Here is a 20222-nt window from a genome sequence, read left to right as displayed (position 1 = left end):
AGTTCGCTAAACAAATGATGAAAATGTTGCACAACAGGAAAATGAAAGAATCAAAGGAGGCATTGGTGAGCAAGGTATGTCGTGCTTGTTAGCAATAACGGTTTGCATACATTTATGTAAATAATTTGTTTAATTATGAGAATAATGTGTTATAGGCTCCAAGGACAACAGATACATTATATAGGTTCGAAGTGAGAGTCTCTAGAGCATACACCAGAGCTGTTATGAATAGATTTGAGGAATCAATGAAATACGCCACTGCATACAAAATATTAAAGGATCCAGACGGATGTGATAATGAATGGATCGTACAGCATACAAAACGGTCTAATAAAATTGTGTGGGGACAACATCAATTCAAGATAACAGCAGACATAGAAGCTGGGGAGTATACATGCGAGTGCAAACAGTGGGAACATACAGGTTTGTACGTATTATGTTGGTTAGCATAAAAAATTTGCATACTAGAGAATTTGATGATTGTAGTACAAATTAATGTATTTTTTTGAAATAATGGTTCGTTTTCATGTTTTCAGGTCTATTGTGTGTTCATCTTTTAAGAGCCTTCATGCATCTTCAAGTTGAAAAGATACCTTCAAAGTATATATTGCAAAGGTACACTGTCTCATCAAGAAAAGATGTTCCGTTTGAAAGAATTGATAAGAGCTTCAGGGGGAAGGATGGAGTTACTAAATCATACAGACAGAAAATGTTGTTAACGAAAACAATGAAAGTAGTTCGCCAGGCGTGTATGTCAAAAGCAGGGTACGATAAGGCGATGGATGTGTTGGATGAGCTCGATGTCGTTCTAAGCTGATTGGAGCCAGATATTGGATGTAATGAGTCAACAGATGTTAGTGATAATGAGGAAGACAAGGTAATAATATTGCAGATGTTTTAGTGTTATACTATTTGTAACATAAATTATGCATAGTAACATGTTATTTTGTACCAGGAAGAAGAGTTGAATAAAAATAATGCTGGCGATGGGATGGAAGATGACAATACAATTACATGTCATAATAAGGTATGTAAAAGATATATATATATATATAAGCTTGCATGAAGTATTGTACATAATGAATATATAATATCAATGTAATAAGCAAATAATATTTTGTAGGATTCGCATAACACCAGGACTGGATGTGAACATGCGTTAACAATAATAACAACTGGTAACCAGGTACATATTAAAATAATATTGTTTATTTGTCTAAAATGAAAATATATATTTATGCTGCATGTAAATGTTGATGTATTTGGGTTGGGCTCTAAAGGAGGACAACATGAGAATTTCACAGGAGGTTGGTGATACAAGTTCTCCGTGTCACGTAGCACATGAACAAATGGAACATATTGCTGCATCCTCAGAAGCTAAAAAGGTTAGCATTGATAAATGATTTTACTGATTGGTATAAATATATGTAAATATGCATATACTAAATAGTAACGTCTATTATTATGCAGAGGTTGAATTTTAATGTAGATGTTATAAATCTGAGTATGTCGGATCGTGCAAGACCAAAGGGCCGGACAATCAAAAATTCAGAAGATAGGATTATGAGACTAGGTGCGAAAGGAGAGAAAAAGAAGAATAGGAGATGCCATTTGTGTGGAATAGCAGATGGGCATAACAGCAGAACATGTCTGTCTGTGGAAGAGAACAGGGCAAGGCTAGCAAAATTGTCTAATCGAAAGAGAGGACGGCCAGCCGGATCAAGACTAAACAATAAAACAACTGCTCCACAGTGGAATGAAACATCGACTGCAAAAAAACATCGTATTGATGAGGAAGTGGAAAATGAAGAAGCCGATGAGCATATGGATTTGGGCGAATAATTTGAAGTGTGACTAAAGAGTGGTCGATTTAGTAGAAACTTGTAATATCACAATGACTTATGCTTTATTTTGTTGGAAATTCAATAGTTTGCATGAAAGGGTTATATAATGCGTAGATATAAAACTATAAAATGTTGCGTAAATATAGACAATTACACAAATTATGTAACTGAATATGTACAACAAATTGGCATTGAACGTTTAGCAATCGGAAGGTCTGGACATTAATGGTATATAAAACTGTATAGACTTAACAATACTAATCAAATGGGAGTGCAAACGTCGGTTTCACACTTCAAATACAACAAACAGGATATAGCATAAACACTTGTTACAATTAGCATAATTAGCGTGAAAAATGTATAAAAGATGAACCTAGTGTATATAAAATAAGGAAGTATATATTATGCATAAAACTTGAATATTGAAACAATATGATAATACAAATAAGCCAAACATTGGAAGCAAAACGATTAACCAACTCACAAACTGGAGATGAAAACAACATAGAATTTGTTAACAGATAACATAAATAGACATTCTGGTAACAATTATGTTTGACACACTTCAGATAAAAACTGATGCGAAGTAGCATAGACATTAGACACATTGAACATAAGTGGCACATGGAGTATCAAACACATGATCAGAGGCCTGACATAAGAGACTTAACAAGTAACATAAATAGTTTTGTGGATCCCACAAGGAATCATGTTCAGCTATGCTATCTAAGTCTTGGCTTTCAAACAGCGGCGTCTCCTTGGAGAATACTTGAAAGGCAGCAGTTCTGCAGGAAGGGGGGCAACCATGTTGTTGCGATGAAAGGTAAGGTAATGCAGAACAAAGGCACGTTGGTCCAATGGTTCATCCTGAAATAGCCATAATATCAAATTAATGGTAGAATAAAATCTGGAGTAATATATGCAAGATTAGAAGACTAATTTAGTGACATACCGGAGTATAAAATTCTAATAAGTCGCCATCATCAAAATCGTAGTAGCGGAGGAAGTTTGCGACAAAAAAACCACAATCATTTGACCCTGGTGTCATGGTTGGACAATTGGGAAGGAGCCCAATCTTGTAGTTGTCAAACTTTGGTACAGTTGACTCAGGTCGAGCTTCATGTAAGGCAATGCTAAGTCTTCTCATTATTAATCTGGACCAAGGTATCTTCGTTCCATTTATCATCATTTGATCATTATGGATTTGTTTCCATGTAGTGCCTCCAAGCAATGTACCATAAGGATTTGAATCTAAGATGTCTATTCGACGACGTTCAAAATTGATTGCATAAAGGGTCCAGTGGCTTCGGCGTAGCATAGGAACCAGGATCTGTTAAATATATATATGTAAAATTATGAATGATTTATACTATGCATATGAAAAATTAAAACTAATACAACATAAAACTAGTGACCAAAAGAACATTCTAACATTTGTACAAATGAAACTGATTAGAACTCACCAATTTAATCTGGTTCAGAACATCATCTGAAGGAAGGGTCGGTTCAAGATGTTCTTTAAGAAGTGATGTTGTGAAGGGCTGTGGATTTGAACTGTGTTGTTCAAACTCCTCGATATTCAAAACGGTCTGGACAAAGAAAATAAATTGATTAGTATTATATATTTATACAGTAAGTGTTGCAATAAGATACAAAGTTGTGGAGAAAAAATTACCCCAACGTTGACATTCAGTATTAGAGTGTTGATTACAGAATCTGGATTGTATAATACATCATCCTGGTGAATACAGTCGATAAATCCCTGCATGAAAGTATTCTCAAGACATTTGTTGGGACCAAACGACTGGACAACATCAAGGACAGACCCTCCAAATCCTCCAAAATTAATGATAGACCTAGGGAAAAAACTTTGATTACAATTCTTCTAATTATACTTAATTGGAATTTGAATAACTAATACATACATGCTCGGATCTAGTTTTCCTGACAAAATGAACTTAAGCAGGTTGCGAGCACAGTCTTCACGTGACACGTGGGGATGTTCAGCGACTGCAGCTTTACAGGAACTATCCTTTGCAACCAGGTCAGTAGTTGCCTAATATATGAATAAATGTTAGTAAACAGTTGCATAAATATGTATGTCTTAGTGTATAAATATGAAAAATATGAAAATGACAACATGTCTTACATCTGTCAGTGGGGTTTTATCGAACAGAGGTGCACCAGATACAGGAGTATCATGTGTAACAGATTTTTGTCCTTCCTGTAACCAATAAATTTATTAATATAAACGTAATGAAACATAGGGTATAATTAATATTAGCATAATATGATGAAGGTGTAAATACTTACACTATTTATATCTGGTGTTAACTTAGGAGCAGCAGGCTTGTCTGTTGTGGGAGCCTGGGGATTTAAAAAAAATAAAGCATGCATATATATTAATGTTACTTGCATACATTGTAAATGAAATAATAATAATTGTGATATAAGGAAGTCAAACATTAGATTTTGGAGTCTTGTCAAAAATAGGGGCATCCATAACTTCATCTTTTTTGCAGACGTTCCCACTGACAATCTATAATGGAAACAACTGAGATTTGAGTAAACAGTAACTTGTATGCAGAATAGAATATATGCATTGTATATATAGTTTGTATGAGAAAACTTACATCATCTGATACTTTGATATGATCAGTAGGAACATGGCTTTCCTGATCATGTTGCTGTTTATCAGGTGTTGGAACAGTTGGTGTGGATACTGGATCATTTGTTGGAGGCATTGAGGTAGTGGGGGGGTTATCTACATTTGGAACATATAATAATATAGTAGTTGTTACTGAAATATAACTGCATTATAAATGTATCGTTATAAAAAATGGTTAAACATACACATTTGCAAACTACATCAGTATACTATCAGGATGCATAAATAAAATACAGTTTTAAAAAAATGAAATACACTGAAAAAATATGTTGCTGCTTGTATGAGTATAAATTAATATATATTTTGTATATACAAAACTGCATATAATAAATTATTTGAGATCTATAAGTATATATTATTTTCCAGGAAATAATTCGTGAACTTGATTAGTTTAAAAAAATAAACATAAATACTAAAACCTTCTGGCTGTGAATCGCGCTGCGTTGCAGCTCTCAGAACTTCATCGATCATTTCACCAAATGTTTCAGAGAGTTCAATCTGCTTCGAAACAATCATCTGATGGCTCAGCTGAAGGGAATCACAGTATTTATCCACCTCTTTGTCATGAGCATCAAACAATGATTGAAACATTGGACGCTGCTGGGAGGGCAAAAATTGCAACTTGTTGCCAATCAAATTCTTGATACGTGGCACATATATGTTGAAAACGGCAGAAGCAGGTCGTTCTGGAGCAATGACGTAACATGTTTCTGAACGGCTACGAAACTGTATAAAGTAATATAGAACAGTTAGCAATAATAATATTTTAACATCTGCATAACAGGACAAAAAGTTGTTTATGTCTAACCTCTGCATATCCGAATGGTTCACCAGTTTTATGGGGGGGCGCCTGTCACCACGAGCCAACTCTTTTATGGTCTCATTGTCAAAAAACTTAATGCGTGGAGTACCATATTTGTTAACAGGAGATGCAGGGTGATGTAGATGATCAAGGTAGTAAATCTGAAAAAAGGAATGCACAAATATATAAAATTAGTACATAACAACTATTTGCATATCATATATATGCACATTAAACAAAAAAAATACTTACCAGAACAATGAGTGAGCATCCATATATTGTTGATGTGATGTTTGTTTTGTTCCTTTTATGCCAACGTGCGGCAGCATCACACAAATCCGTGTAAACTAGTTGACACCAGTCAATATCAGACATTCGGGCCATGTTTGAAGTCATGAGTACCTCATTGTTTGTAATGCCCCAAGAAGCAGAAGGAAAAAGAAGCCGATTGAATAGAATCAGAAAAAAGCATCTAATTGATAGCTCATCATCGTTGCCAAGCACTATCTTGTCTTGAAGCTTGACAACATCAAATTCTTCTTTACCAACATTGAGATCACGTCTCAGTTTTGCAGCAGCATCCACTTCACCATACCAATCAGTAAACTCCCCGCCTCCTCCAGCACATGGCAAACCCAAAATCAGATGAACCGTATCTTTTGTTATCTTCAGTTCCTTGCCAGCCCCTGGGCGTATGGTCATGTCATGTGGATCCAATTTATCCATCAACCACCTGATGAGTGATCTGCTCTCTAAGGCATCAATTCGCAAATCAAATATGCTTGAAAATCCCAACCTAGCGACAGCATCGCGCTGCCGATCGCTCATTATCCAAGATGATACAATAACATCATAGGGAATGCAGCGGATATTCAGTTTCTGGAAGCATAAATGAATATGCATTAATACACAAAGTATATATATAGTTAGAACTAATGATGCAATATTTACAAACAAGGGATAATTATTACATGCTTGTAAATAACTAGTCTACAACAATAAAAAAAGTAAACACCATATTTGTTGATAATAATATACAAAAATTTAAAGTGGGGGAAAATACAAACTTGATTGGACACCAAAATTAACACATGAATAAACATAAATATATACATGTTACCTGTGATTTTCTAGGAGTCTTCTGTTTAGGAGAGTTTTTTTTGTAATGATATTAGACTTTGTACTTCTTTTCACGCAAGGAACTTGAGGAGAAGGTACTTTTAACTTCTTTGCACTGATTTGTTCTGAAGGAGAAGGTGAGGCAGATCTGAATTGGCGCTTCAACGATGGAGCATCCATGAAATCGTCGTCGGACAGTGTGGACGGAGCAGGAGGTTTTCTTTTTAAACGACAAGCTAACGCCTTTCTGCGAAAACGATGGATTGGGGCTGGCTGTGGCTCATTCTGCTCCTGATTTTGGGGAATATCATCTTGGTGAGCTGAGCTGCTGGATCTTGTACGTTTGGAAATGTCAATTGAAAAAACCTCCTGACTGGATTCAATGGTTAATCTTTTTGGATTACTGGGCGGGCGATCAACAGACTTCATGATTAAATACTGAATAGATCTGTAGAAAAAAAAGTTGTTTTTAAATACATTGATTTATGCATGAATATATGCCAAAAAAGAACTAATTTTTACTATAACTATCTGAAATACATACTATATAATGCTAAGTGGAAGTACATAACTTAAACTACCTTTTACATTTATGCGATAGCATTTAATGAACAATGGTTATATACAAGCATAAAGATTGATTTAATATTTCATATAATTGTAAATGGATCAGGATAAAATAAGGGCCTTTTTGCATTAACTAACTATACAACATATTTTAATAACTGGTTCATAGTAATAAAAACATTTAGCTCAAATAACATGAATATTTAAATAACATTTGCTTAAATAACAGTATCTGTATGTATTTATATATAATGAATAGGAGTGTAAACTAATTATGCAAGTAAATAGAACAATTCAAATATGCTTAATATATGTTCATAAACTTGTGTATGAATGAGCATACACATTACTGCCAATATGCATATATATCAAATCCAATGAGTATATTTTATATATAATAAAACAGATGTGTACACAAATGATTTAATTGAATGGGCATAAAAAGTACTGAGGATATGCATATAAATGAAATACAATAAGCATATTAGATAATTAAATAGACGTGAAAACAAATCATTAGAGTAAATGTGCATAAAGAATACTGACTATATGCATGTATAATAAAACAAATGTGTAAACAAATGACTCAAGTGAATGTGCATAAACAGTATTGAGGATATGCATATATATCAAATACAAATAAGCATATTTGATAATAAAATAGATGTGAAAACAAATCATTAAAGTAAATGTGCATAAAGAGTACTGACTATATGCATATATAATAAAACAAATGTGTAAACAAATGACTCAGGTGAATGTGCATAAACAGTACTGAAGATATGCATATATATTACATACAAAAAGCATATATGTGTTACTTGGGTTGTATAAGAGTACTCTCTGCTAACTCATCAGTAAATACCTAATCCACAGCCTTTGTCTAAATATATGAATGTCGGGCGATAGTGGGAATATAGAATAAATACACATGCCCTAATATCGGGGCTCCTAAACAAAAAAGAGATGCAATGCGCGATGCAATAACCCGATTATAGTGATGTCTAAGCGGATACAAATCACACATTTAGCTGGAGAATAAAGGTTACAATCAAATCCACTTCAATCGACCGATAGGCTTCAAAAAATCGACGGCAAACTCGGGGTATTTCAATGTTGGATTACCTGGAACTTCTTGAATCGGGCTCCAATGCTGGGAGATTGAAGGATGTAAGGGGGAATGGAAGGGCGCTGGATTGGAGCGGCGGTGGATTGGCGCTGCGCTGGTTTGGAGGCGCGGAAATCGCCTGGGGAGTCGCCTCCGACGAAAGGAAAATCTGCGCGGCTGGGGTTTTCTTCAAATGGGCGCTGGTTTGTCTCCGTTGAATGCGCGACTACTGTTTTAGAAACAGGAAACGTGGGAGAGGTGGCTGGCTGACGGGGGTAACGACGCCGTGACTAGGACCTGTTGACTCGGTGTGGTTCAACCAAAATGCCCATATTGACTAGCCTGGGCTTCCTCTATTATTGGAAGCCCAGAGCTCTTAATATATATATATATATATATATATAGTATATGTATTTAGAGCCCTAGGCTCTATTTAACTATAGGAAGCCCCGACCACGTACCGACCAGGTACGCGACCGCACCAGACCCTTTTTGGCTTATTGTACCTAACTGCTTACGCCAAAATATAATACGAGTTATGCTGATGTGTGTATCAGTTTATGCAAATATAGTCTGCGCATATTACGTGCATCGGGCCCACGATCCGGCCCACGCCACCACTATAAAAACACCCCCACGCCGCCAGGAATTAGGTTTTAGCGGCGGCGGCGGTTCTCTAGGGCGTGCGAGCGGCGGTGATCCTGGGGGCCAGCAGCGGTGTCACCTCGAGGCAGGCGACCGACGGCGGCGCTCCACCAGAAACGAGCGACAACGACGCTCCGAGGCAGGCGAGCAAGCGGTGACGACGCTCTTGAAGCGGACGGACGACGGCAGCGCACCCTAGGCCCGGTGACAACGGCGGTTGTCCCGTCCGTCTCTGCGATGGCCACCGCCACCGCCGCTCCAGCATCTGTGGCGCGACGACGGATCTGGGGACACGCTCGCGACGGCGGATCCCTGAGGCGCGACGGCGGATCTGGGGACACGCTCACGATGGCGGATTCCTGTGGCGTGATGGCGAATCTAGGGACACGCTGCGGCATCGGATCCCGAGGGCACGCACGCGGCGGCGGCCCCATGAGGTGCGCACGACGGCGATGTGCCAGCGGTCGCGACGGCGGATTTCCCTAGGCGCTAGCGACGACGGCATCCTCCCCTAGGCACGAACTGGTGGCGCATCCCAGATGCGAGGCGCTGGTTCCGCAGGACGGCGATCCTATTTTTATGCTATTTTGTATACATATATATGCCAATGTCAATAGGATTTTATGACCTATATTTCAGTTCATGGATCCGCTTCCATCTATTTGTCTGTTTCTGATATTTCTATTCATTTACGCTAAAATTTATACTCATTTACGCTATTTTGGTTCACGATTTACACTTAAATCCGCTCGAGCCAGAACCCGTCATTTACGCTGTTTTGGTTCACGATTTACACTTAAATCCGCTCGAGCCAGAACCCGCGCACGATTTTTACGCCGTAATTTGTCCCCATTTGCCGTTACGAAATCAATCGATGATGTACGCTAAAATTCATACTTATTTACGCTGTTTTGGTTCACGTTTTATGCCGAAATCCGCCCGAGACAGCGCCTGTGGCGATTTTCATGCCGTAATTCGAGACCCATTTGTCGTTACGAAACAGATCGATGATTTACGATAAAATTTGTACTCATTTACGCTGTTTTGGTTCACGTTTTACGCTAGAATCCACCCGATCCAGAACCCGCGCACGATCGGGTGCACACGATTTTTACGCCGTAATTTTAGGCTCCGTTTGCTGTTACAAAACAGATTTTGGAATTACGCTAAATTTCGTACTCATTTACGCTGTTTTAGCTCACGTTTTACGCTGGAATCCGCCCGAGCCAGAACCCGCGCACGATCGGCTGCATGCGATTTTTACGCCGTAATTTTAGGCCTCGTTTGCTGTTACAAAACAGATATAAAATTTACGCTAAATTTCGTACTCATTTACGCTGTTTTAGGTCACGTTTTACGCTGCAATCCGCTCGAGCCAGAACCAGAACCAGAACCAGATCGAGCGCGCGTAGATATACCTGACTGGGGCTTCCCATTTTAATGGAAGCCCAGGGCTCCAATTACCATCACCCTCTATATATATATATATATATATATTGGTCTGCTGGATACGGCACGGCAGGAGGAGGGTTGCTTCTTCCCCGCAGCCAACCATATACATATTCATGGACGCACACGGCTGGCGGTCTATGTGAATCCGTGGACTGCTGGTCCCAGGCAAAGTCAAAGGTTGCAAGCGAGATTAGTGAGCACCCAAGACAAGCATGCCACAAAGCAGGAGAGGCAGAGGTCATATACTATTATCTCTCCATGCCATGCAATTAATTGTCCATGGATCCAATCCATGGTGCACAGAAGGCACGTACGAGGGAGCTAGTGACAGACAACCGGACCCCACAGTACGTGTGCAGCTTATAGCCGGTCCCATCCGTCGTCGGTTTCTGCTCGCTACCACCGTCATGACACATCCATCATCTGTCGGTCTCTCAGGCTAAGTCCAGTGCACAGCCTCCTTCTCGCCCCTGCCACGTCAGCTCTCGCCTCTACTCTCGTCTCTGTTGCTCCAGTGCACAGGCTGCAGCAGGCTACAGCCTCAGGCTATAGCCACATCAACTTTTCTATTTCAGAATTAAGTAATTCACGCAGATTTATTTCAACGCTCAGAAAACACACAACATAATATTTTTATTGAATTAAAAATTACAAATTACGTAATAATTAAAATAAAATTACATGACGATTTAAAAATACATAATAATTAATAGAAAATTACATAAATCTAATGATTATTATGTCCCCATACATGTTCAACCAAATCATTTAGTAGTTGTGTATACATCGATGTGTCCGTCATCTCGTTGTCCATTTGAATCCTAGCTGCTAGGCTCGGGGTTGCATTGTAGTAGATCGACGGGCCGACTGTAGAATCAACTGTCTCATATGTCTCGTCTAAATCGGCATCACGCTCGTCATCGATGATCATATTGTGCAAAATGACACATGCACGCATGATCAAACCAAGAGTACGTTGAGAGTAAGAACGTCCAGGAACTGCTATAATGTTGAACCGAGATTTCAACACTCCAAAAGCGCACTCAACATCTTTGCGCCATGCTGCTTGAGCATTTGTGAATAACTGATGTTTCTCACTTTGTGGAAGCGGAATACCCTTGATGAACACCGGCCAGGAAGGGTAGATGCCGTCGGCAAGATAGTATCCCATATTGTGTTCATGTCCATTAACCATGAAGTTCACTATGGGTGCTTGACCTTGAAGGACATCCTTGAATAATGGCGACTGATTCAGTACGTTAATGTCATTGTTGGACCCGGCCACCCCAAAAAAGCATGCCAGATCCACCGATCATACGATGCAACAGCTTCTAAGATGATGGTGGGATGTTTGATATCCCCCCTTGTGAATTGACCGGCATGGGCGACCGGACAATTCCTCCACTGCCAATGCATACAATCGATACTTCCTAGCATGCCTGGAAAGCCACGCTCTTCTGCTTTTGCTAGTAGACGCTGAATATCCGCGACATTTGGTCGACGACAGAACTCCTCCTCATAACAATGAATGATACCCTCACAAAACTTCTCTAGACACTCTAATGCAGTTGATCTAGCTAGCTTTAAGTACTCATCTATCGAATCTGCAGCGGATCCATAGGCTAACAAGCGCAGAGCTGCGGTGCACTTTTGTAGGGGAGAGAGCCCGAGTCGACCCAGAGCATCTTCTCTTTGGGTGAAATACGGAGAGTATTCACCTAATCTAAGCATAATACTCAAAAAAAGTTGTCGCCTCATGCGATACCTGCGCCGAAAGTAATTTGGAGGATACACACAGTCATCGGCGAAGTAGTCTTGATGAAGCCGATCATGGGCAGACTCACGATCACGATTGATGTAGCGTCGACGACGCTTGGGCCTGCTCGACGACTCTTCATTGAGGTTGAGCATAGCCTCCTCCATGGCTGCTTGCAATGCATTGCACATTCCCCCTTCGGCTCCTTCACTTGAGTTTGTGCTCGAGGAAGACATGACGTGAAGATGAGTAGAAAAGGCGAGTTTGGAAGAGAGAAATGAGATGAAATGGTGTGTGAAATGAGCTCCACCCGGGTAGGGATATATATAGAGGGATTGGGGATGAAATTTGTAATTTTTTGCAATTTTTTTCGAATTTTTTGGACTCCAAACGGTCAAAAACGGCTAGTTGCAACGGCTAGCACACGTGGACCAATCAGATCGCGACACGTGGACCAGTCAGATCGCGCCACGTCGCTCTCGCCCGCGCTCTCGCCCCGCGCTCTCGCCCCGCCAGTGCCTCGCCTCCCTCTCGCCCGCATCTCGCCCGGGCGGGCGCTCCAGCGCGGGCGAGAGCGAGGCGATATCGCCCGCTCTCGCCGGGCGCCAGCGCCATCGCCCGACGCCGGCCTCTCGTCCGCCTATCGCCCGCGCGCGGGCGGCAGCGGCCTCTTCTCGCCCGCGCTGCCGTCCGCACTGGCACCAGCCTCACTCTTCACCACCACAGCCAAGGCGCCAACCACTTCTCAAAAAAGAAAACAAAAGGAGTTCTTGCAGTGCCTCGATAGCTAAGACTGTTTTTAGCAGAGCGTAAACAATAAGGGATACTCCATCCGTTTCGTTTTAGATATCGCTGGATAGTGTAAAATTGAACTATCCAGCGACAACTAAAAAGAAACGGAGGGAGTACAAAAATATAGATAATATTGTTTGATACTGTTTACAGAGAAATATTTGAAATATGGATAAATTTGTCACGCACCTTCGTCGTGAATGTTACCGGATATGAGGAAGAGAGCAGGAGAGGTCCGAGGAAGAAGAACAGAAGGAATGGACGAATATTGTTCTGTTATTCGACAACTCTATTAGCAGCATCCTATCGAGTATTTGTACAACAATATACTGGACACGGTCCACGGCCCATTAGTCAAGTCATCCATTCGGCTCCCGTCACCCGCGTATTAGGCCTGCGCACGCGGCGGCCCATCCTTCCAACAGCAGCTTCATTCGTTCCTGCGCTTGCCGATTGGTGTTCAAAGTGTACTGAAGCCGATGGTATGCTGACAATAAACTAGAAAATGAGGTAGGAGATAGCCTAAGCTAATTAACCAACCATGCAGATGGCATGGAGTCCATTGCAGTGCATTATTGGGCATTATCCGCCCCTAGTTCGGCCAGCGCGCGCTGCGTCGTGCAGTACTGCGAGCTTCCCATAAATTCCAGATCTTGTTTTGGAATACAGAGATACACGCCGTTCCAAAGGAGGAAAAAAAGAAATGGAACCCAAAGACAGTTTTAGGGCTAGTTGTAGTTGGTAACCTCATTTTTTTTCTAAGAGATTTTTTAATTTTTTCTAGAGAAAATTAGTTCATTTTCCTTTAAAAAATAAAATTTCTTAGATAAATAGAGTTGTAAAACTAGCGTGAAAAAAATTTACTCTCACTTCAACGAAATCCCACGTCATCGCGATCAATGATTCCAAAATAAGTACACGGTACACAATGCATAAACAAACAGAACTCCAGCGAAAAGAAACGAGACCTAGACTGAACTTAACGTCCGACAACTGTCCCTATCATAAACATTCTCACTTAATGCCCACCACCATGGCAATAGCTAGCCAAACGTTCCCTCCCATTTTGAATATCATGAAAATGAGGTTGGTGGAGGTGAGAATGGAGGGGCTAAACTCCCTCTCCTATTTATATTTGAGAGCGAGGAGATAGAGAGGATTGGAAGGCTGAAATCCCACCACTTTTTAAAATTAAATAGCAAAAGGAAATTTTAGGCCCTCTAATGTCCCTTCTCTCAAACATGCCCTAGAAATTGTGAGCATATATCCCTTTCTCCAAACACGCCAAAACTAAAAGCCAAAAGGGGAGAAAAAAATACACGTTGTCGAAAGCGTTAGATCCCCGCTTTTATCATGCTAATTATAGTTGTTTTTTGTTAACCACTACTCGATGCCCATGTTGCTCACTAAACAAGCTGCCTTTGCTCACATGTGCTCATCTTTTCATCAACCACATCATCGCTCACAAACAGCACTAAACCATCAAGAATGAGTAAGCACTTGAATTTGAAATTTAGAATTCGATGAAAAAGGGCAGACCGGGGTTTAAATACAAACGGCTAGTACAGCATTGCCCATACTGCTTACTGCCCTAGCGTTATAAATATTGCCACATGAACGTTTCCCCGCCCAAAACCAGGACACCGCGTTGGTGTCCCCCCTGTTCTTGCGCGCGCGCATCAATTCCACACTAATTCCCCTTTGCCCGTGTACCCTCACCCAAAGCAAATGCATTCTTTGACCATTGCGTTCCAGCACACCTGTATCTTCTTTCTTTTCGCGAAAGAAAAAACTACTAACAAACTCCCAAGTCCCAACCAGTTCGACGACAAAATTTATCCAAAACACTATCAAAAGCTTCAACTTTTACTTTTTTTTTTTGGATCTGCTGCACCTGTTCTTCAATTCGTCCTTGGTCTCTGGCATAGACAGGTTGTTGCAATTAACCAAAGCCCCCCAAGGCCCTAATCCTCCACCATGCGTAGAGTTAGGCTTTAGGAGGCCAGACAAGAAGATCAGAGAGGGAGTGAGAGAGGTGCACTTGCTCCCCAGCTCAAGACCAGCGCAGGAACTAAAAGCAAAAGGGAAGGACAGATTGAGCACCAATTAAAGGCGGGCAGCTGGAGCAATCGGCCATGGCCTGCCATCGCCTTCGTTGCTATCTTTAGGCTAGCCGCTGCTCGGATTGCTTGTTGTGGACGCAGGGGGAGGAGACTGATCGCCCGGGGAGGCAGAACAGAACAAGACAGAACGGAGGAGGAGGAGGAGGAGGAGAGAGAGGAGACCGACCCTCCCCCTCCCTCCCCTGTGTTCTTGCTCCTCCTCTGTTTCCAGTCCCCCGCCGCCTCCGTGGAGCCATAAGCAGGTGCTTGGCCCGCCGGTCGGCGGCGAGGGCGGCAGACATGGGTTGCGCGGTGTCGAGGCCCGGGGTGGTGTCCTCGCCGTCGTACGAGGACGACGTGTCGTCGTGCTCCTACAATATGTCCCGCAGCGCGTCGGCGTCGGCGGACCTGGGCTCGGCGTCGGCGTCGGCGTCGGCGATGTCGATATGGAGCCGGCCGGTGCGGCTGGAGGCGTTCAAAGACGACGACGAGGACGAGCGGCGGCGGCGGCGGTCGGGGAGGGAGGCTGCGGTAGCGGCGGCAGCGCGGCTGGGGAGCGTCCGGCCGTGCGTGGAGGGCGAGCAGGCGGCAGCCGGGTGGCCGGCGTGGCTGAGCGCGGTGGCCGCCGAGGCCGTGCACGGGTGGGTGCCGCTCCGCGCCGACGGCTTCGAGAAGCTGGAGAAGGTGGGGCAGGGCACGTACAGCAGCGTGTTCCGCGCGCGGGAGCTGGCCACGGGCCGCCTGGTGGCGCTCAAGAAGGTGCGCTTCGACAGCGTGGAGCCCGAGAGCGTGCGGTTCATGGCGCGGGAGATCCTCATCCTCCGCCGCCTCCAAGGCCACCCCAACGTCGTCGGACTCGAGGGCCTCGTCACCTCCCGCTCCTCCCCCTCCATCTACCTCGTCTTCGAGTACCTCGAGCATGACCTCGCCGGACTCAGCTCCTCCCCCGACATCACCTTCACCGAGTCGCAGGTACGTCACGTCATTAGAGCATCTCCAACAATGCCTCAAACTAGTGCCTCAAATTGAAATATAGGGCTCTACACAGGAAAAAACACTCCAACAGTGCCTCAATTCAACAAATTTTGTCAAAAAACTATAGGGCACCCTCTCAAGTGCCTCAAATATACTACACCGTAGTGGGCTGCCTTATAATCTAGATTTGAGGCTTTACTGTTGGAGCGAGGTGTTTTATTGGTGCCCTAAATTCTATAAAATTTACTTATTTTTAAATTATAAGACATTTTTATAGGTCACATTGTTGGAGATGCTCTTAGCTTTAGCTTGTCTGCCTCGCGCGGGCAAACATGTCAGAAACTGCGGTACGCATCAGTCGGACACCGCGATCGCGGGGGCCATGCATGCTGTCAGCTCTTGACCCTTGTCACCATCCAATCCAATGGCGATCGGTCGATCGTCTTGTCACGATCCACAACCGTTGCCTGATGACGCGCGCGCGATACCATGCCGTGCGTGCGTGCGTGCAGATCAAGTGCTACATGCGGCAGCTGCTCGAGGGGCTGGCGCACTGCCACGCGCGCGGGGTGATGCACCGGGACATCAAGTGCGCCAACCTGCTGGTGAGCGACGGCGGCGAGCTCAAGGTGGCGGACTTCGGGCTGGCGAACCTCTTCGCGCCGGCGCCGGCGGCGCCGCTGACCAGCCGGGTGGTCACGCTCTGGTACCGCCCGCCGGAGCTGCTCCTGGGCGCCACGGCGTACGAGCCCTCCGTCGACCTCTGGAGCGCCGGCTGCGTCTTCGCCGAGATGCACGCGCGCCGCCCCGTCCTGCAGGGCCGCACCGAGGTCGAGCAGATCCACAAGATCTTCAAGCTCTGCGGCTCGCCGCCCGATCACTTCTGGCGCCGCTCGGGCCTGTCCCACGCCGCCGTCTTCCGCCCGCAGCAACCTTACCCGAGCCGACTCCGGGACACCTTCGCCGCGTCCATGCCCGACCACGCGTTCCGACTCCTCGCCATGCTCCTCTCCCTCGACCCTGCCGCCCGCGGCACCGCCGCCGCCGCCCTCGACGCCGAGGTACCAGGATGGAAACTCTGTACAATCATCGTCTTGCCGCTGCCCGTTCCATGCCAAATTGCTAATTGGCATGCATTGCTATTTGCTCCATCAGTACTTCACGACGGCACCGTACGCATGCGACCCCGGGAGCCTGCCCAAGTACGCGCCCAACAAGGAGATGGACGCCAAGTTCCGGGAAGAATCTAGAAGGTACGCGGCCATTGCCCATCCGCCAAGCACCCGGCCTGTGCTGCAACGCTGAAGTGATGCTGTGCCATTGCCAGGAGGAGCAACCTCCGGAGCCAAGGCGGCGAGGGGGCGAAGCGGCTGTCCTGGGGGCACAAGAGCATGCAGCTGCAGGACACGAACCAGAGCCACGTGCACGCCGAGGTGCGCCGCCGTCGGGGATAGGCTCGCCTGCGTGTCCTGTTCACCTGTCACCACCGCTGACCTGACCACACTGCTGTGGTTTTCGTTCCACCCGCAGGAATCGCTGCCCGTTGTGGCCAAAAGCGGCGCGGCGGTGGCAAGGAACGACGGCGACTCGCGGCTGCTCGTCGACCTGGAGCCCGTGCCGGCGATCAGATTCAGCAAGCGGCACGGCGACGACGGCGCCGGCGACCACGCGCCGCCGTACGCCAAGACCTTGTCCAGCAGCTTCAAGGAGCCGGCCCGTGTCGCGGACCGCCGCCCTCTCTCCGGCCCCGGGCAGCTCGCCGCGTCCACCGGTTTCGCCTGGGCCAAGAAGCCCCGGTCCGTCGCCAGGTCTTCGACGGCGGCAGCCGCCGTCACGAAGCGGAGCTACTCCAAGGGTTCAGGGACCAAGAACAACAGCAGCGGAGGAGGTGACAGAGCAAGAACCACCTCCGCCGCCACCGCCACTGAAGCGGCGGCACCATACGAGGTGGAGAAGCAGGAGGTGATCAAGCAGTGGGCACAGGCCGCTGACGCATTCAGCGCCTCTGAAGCTTACAGCAGCAGGTTCAGGCAGACACTTGCTGCCAGGCAGCTCAAGAATGGAAAGGTGTCACTCTCACAGCTCACAGTCACAAGCATTGCAGATTTGCAGTACAGTGCTGTCTGCTGTCTCCTTGACAAATTTTATTATGCTACTAAATTTTGTAGCTCTGAAGGATAATCTTGGAATTCGATTATTGTTTTCAGATGTACAAGGGGAAGGTGAGCAGGGTGGACCACTCAGGGCCGCTGCTGTCACAGCCCCGGCGCATCGACGAATTCCTGCTGCACAGCCACGAGCAGCAGGTCCGGCAAGCTGGTCGCCGGCCATGGTTCAAGAAAGGTGCCTTGCCTATTGATGGACACACTGGTTGAATTTCTCTGACACTGCCATGACCAACTGCGAACTGCATTGGTTCCTTCCCGACAGGCAGCAAGAAGGAGCAGCACAGATGGCAGAGGCACGGCATGATCACATTGAAACGGCGTGATCAAAACAGGAGATGCTGCGAGCAGATGAAAGGGATGGAACGAGTTGGGCCATGAGCTCTCCTGATGAGCAGGTGTTTTTTTCAGGGCTGGACAGACAGACAGCCCCATGCCATCAGGGAAAGCTGAGATGGAAGTGGAAGCTGTTGTAGTGGGGTTTTCAGGTTTCATGCAACCAGATTTTGCTCTACCTGAACTAGACAACAATGTTGTTGCTGCTGCTGTTGTACAAGATCTTTTTTTGTGCTCGCTTGTGATGATAATATGCATGGCAAGCTCCAAAATGTGGTTTCCAATTTATGTATAGCAAGGGGTTACAAAAGTTGGTAATCATAATGCTTGTGCCCTGTAGTATCATACTATTACCACGCCAACTTAATTTCTTGTTTTACCCCTGCTGGCGCCTCCAAAACCAAAACCCAGAATCGTATTAGCACATTTGAAAGTGTAGGCTTACCGCACTTTGTCCACGTGAATCGGTTAACGCCAAACTGCAGCTTGCTAATGGTTTCTTTAGCACCGTGGCTTGCTCATTTTCTTCACCACACTCATATGACGCACCACACATGGCTAAACTTAGGCATTTTTAGATAATGGAAACCAGGTTTCGGCTTTGTCCTTCACAAAAGAGAGTACAGTCTTACATACAAATTGACATTAAAAGACCAACACTCCTAACATAGAGTGCAATCTTACACCACAAACATTAACATAAACATGACACCCAACAGACATACTATAACCTCAAAACGTAATCCTGTTCGTAAAACTCCAACCAAAATAAGAAAAAAATTGCATAGATGCGGCTTCGATCTATCGATGCGTCTCCTCTGCAAATGTCCCCGAAACCTAAGTCAATGGGTCACCCGAAACAGAACCTGCAAATAAGTAACCATCAGGGTTTTGTTAAACACTAAGTCATTTCGACTTATCAAATAGCCCAACATAAAGCTGCAACACCTGTAATAATCAGATTTTTAACTTTGAGATGCACCCCATGCAACCAAGATCCAAAGATATGTTTAAATGATCTCGGGGCACTTAAACCAAAACACCAATATAAAAGTCTCCAAAAGAATCTAGTGTAATGACATTTAAAAAACAAGTGTTGTATAGATTCATTCGAATCATAGAACACACATTTTTACTTCTCTGCCATCTACGCTTAGGGCTAGTTTGGGAACACCATTTTCCCAAGGGATTCCTATTTTCCCAAAGGAAAATGAACTAATTTCCCTTGGGAAAATGAAAATCCCTTGAAAAAATGGTGTTCCCAATCTAGCCCTTAGCTAGATTTTTCTTTCGTGAGTGCCACACCTCTAATTAGATACCACATAAAGATCTTAATTTTAAGAGGTATTTTCATCTTCCATAGCGATTTGAAATAGAAAACAAGAGCATTATACATCGAACGGACTGTAAAAAGCCTCGAGGTTGACAAATTCCATTTGAACTCATCTCTCCTAGTGGATAGATGAGTATGAGCAATACTCAAGACCAATCTATTCCAACATAAAAGATTACCACCCACCAGCGCTCTACGGAAAGAAATGTTTAGAGGAATCCTATTAAAAACATTCACCACCGTGTTGTTTTTACGAGCTATATTATATAAGGATGGAAATTTCAGCATTAGAGGCTGGTTACCTGTCCACGTGTTCTCCCAAAATCTAATCTGCTTCCCATCTTTAAGAATAAAGGAACCAAGACCAAAGAATTGGTCTTTAACTTTCAGTAGCCCAGACCAAAAATGAGAGTCACCAGATTTTCTACCTACCTTTGACAAGGTACAAGATTTGAGGTATTTGTTCCTAAGTAAATTTTGCTATAGACCATCCTCATTAATCAATTTAAATAACCATTTACCAAGCAAACACTTATTTTAAACCTCTATGTTCTGAAT

General features: G+C 44.2%; 2 protein-coding genes, 1 long non-coding RNA gene and 1 pseudogene across 3 annotated transcripts; 2 read left to right on the top strand and 2 right to left on the bottom strand.

The window, feature by feature from the left end:
- The first annotated feature begins 817 nt into the window (after nt 1–817).
- On the top strand, nt 818–1302 carry LOC103640228 (uncharacterized). Its single transcript, XR_002266066.1, has 4 exons — nt 818–877; nt 956–1027; nt 1124–1186; nt 1281–1302. It is a non-coding gene; the product is annotated as an uncharacterized lncRNA (long non-coding RNA).
- Nucleotides 1303–3229: 1927 nt separating this feature from the next.
- Nucleotides 3230–4307, bottom strand: LOC103644996 (uncharacterized). The gene is made up of 6 exons (XM_020546341.1): nt 4158–4307; nt 3994–4068; nt 3770–3900; nt 3520–3700; nt 3308–3433; nt 3230–3235 (listed from the first exon to the last, which is right to left on the bottom strand). The coding sequence occupies exons 1-6, from the start codon at nt 4260–4262 to the stop codon at nt 3230–3232; spliced, it is 624 nt and encodes a 207-aa protein (XP_020401930.1). The 5' UTR covers nt 4263–4307.
- Nucleotides 4308–10870: 6563 nt separating this feature from the next.
- LOC118476066 (uncharacterized) lies at nt 10871–12296 on the bottom strand (annotated as a pseudogene).
- A 2108-nt stretch (nt 12297–14404) lies between these two features.
- LOC100192893 (uncharacterized) lies at nt 14405–18834 on the top strand. The gene is made up of 7 exons (NM_001358485.1): nt 14405–15827; nt 16343–16891; nt 16986–17083; nt 17158–17263; nt 17361–17897; nt 18038–18173; nt 18261–18834. Exons 1-7 carry the CDS (start codon nt 15156–15158, stop codon nt 18374–18376), a joined length of 2214 nt encoding a protein of 737 aa, NP_001345414.1. The 5' UTR covers nt 14405–15155; the 3' UTR covers nt 18377–18834.
- Nucleotides 18835–20222: the final 1388 nt, after the last annotated feature.

This window comes from Zea mays, chromosome 1 (assembly GCF_902167145.1).
Source record: "Zea mays cultivar B73 chromosome 1, Zm-B73-REFERENCE-NAM-5.0, whole genome shotgun sequence".
Classification (NCBI taxonomy): domain Eukaryota; kingdom Viridiplantae; phylum Streptophyta; class Magnoliopsida; order Poales; family Poaceae; genus Zea; species Zea mays.
The sequence above is the reverse complement of the archived record's forward strand: the minus strand, read 5'-3'. Positions and strand labels throughout refer to the sequence as shown.

What these genes read in the sequence shown, in the direction of transcription:
- LOC103644996 (XM_020546341.1), bottom strand. Translation starts at nt 4,262, where the DNA reads ATGCAAGTAACATTAATATATATGCATGCTTTATTTTTTTTAAATCCC. An exon ending in TAACACCAGATATAAATAGT is followed by an intron (nt 4,069 to 4,157) that starts GTAAGTATTTAC and finishes TATTGGTTACAG; the next exon opens with GAAGGACAAAAATCTGTTAC. An exon ending in GGAAAACTAGATCCGAGCAT is followed by an intron (nt 3,701 to 3,769) that starts GTATGTATTAGT and finishes TTTTTTCCCTAG; the next exon opens with GTCTATCATTAATTTTGGAG.
- LOC100192893 (NM_001358485.1), top strand. Translation starts at nt 15,156, where the DNA reads ATGGGTTGCGCGGTGTCGAGGCCCGGGGTGGTGTCCTCGCCGTCGTAC. An exon ending in CCGCCGCCCTCGACGCCGAG is followed by an intron (nt 16,892 to 16,985) that starts GTACCAGGATGG and finishes TTGCTCCATCAG; the next exon opens with TACTTCACGACGGCACCGTA. An exon ending in CCGGCCATGGTTCAAGAAAG is followed by an intron (nt 18,174 to 18,260) that starts GTGCCTTGCCTA and finishes CCTTCCCGACAG; the next exon opens with GCAGCAAGAAGGAGCAGCAC.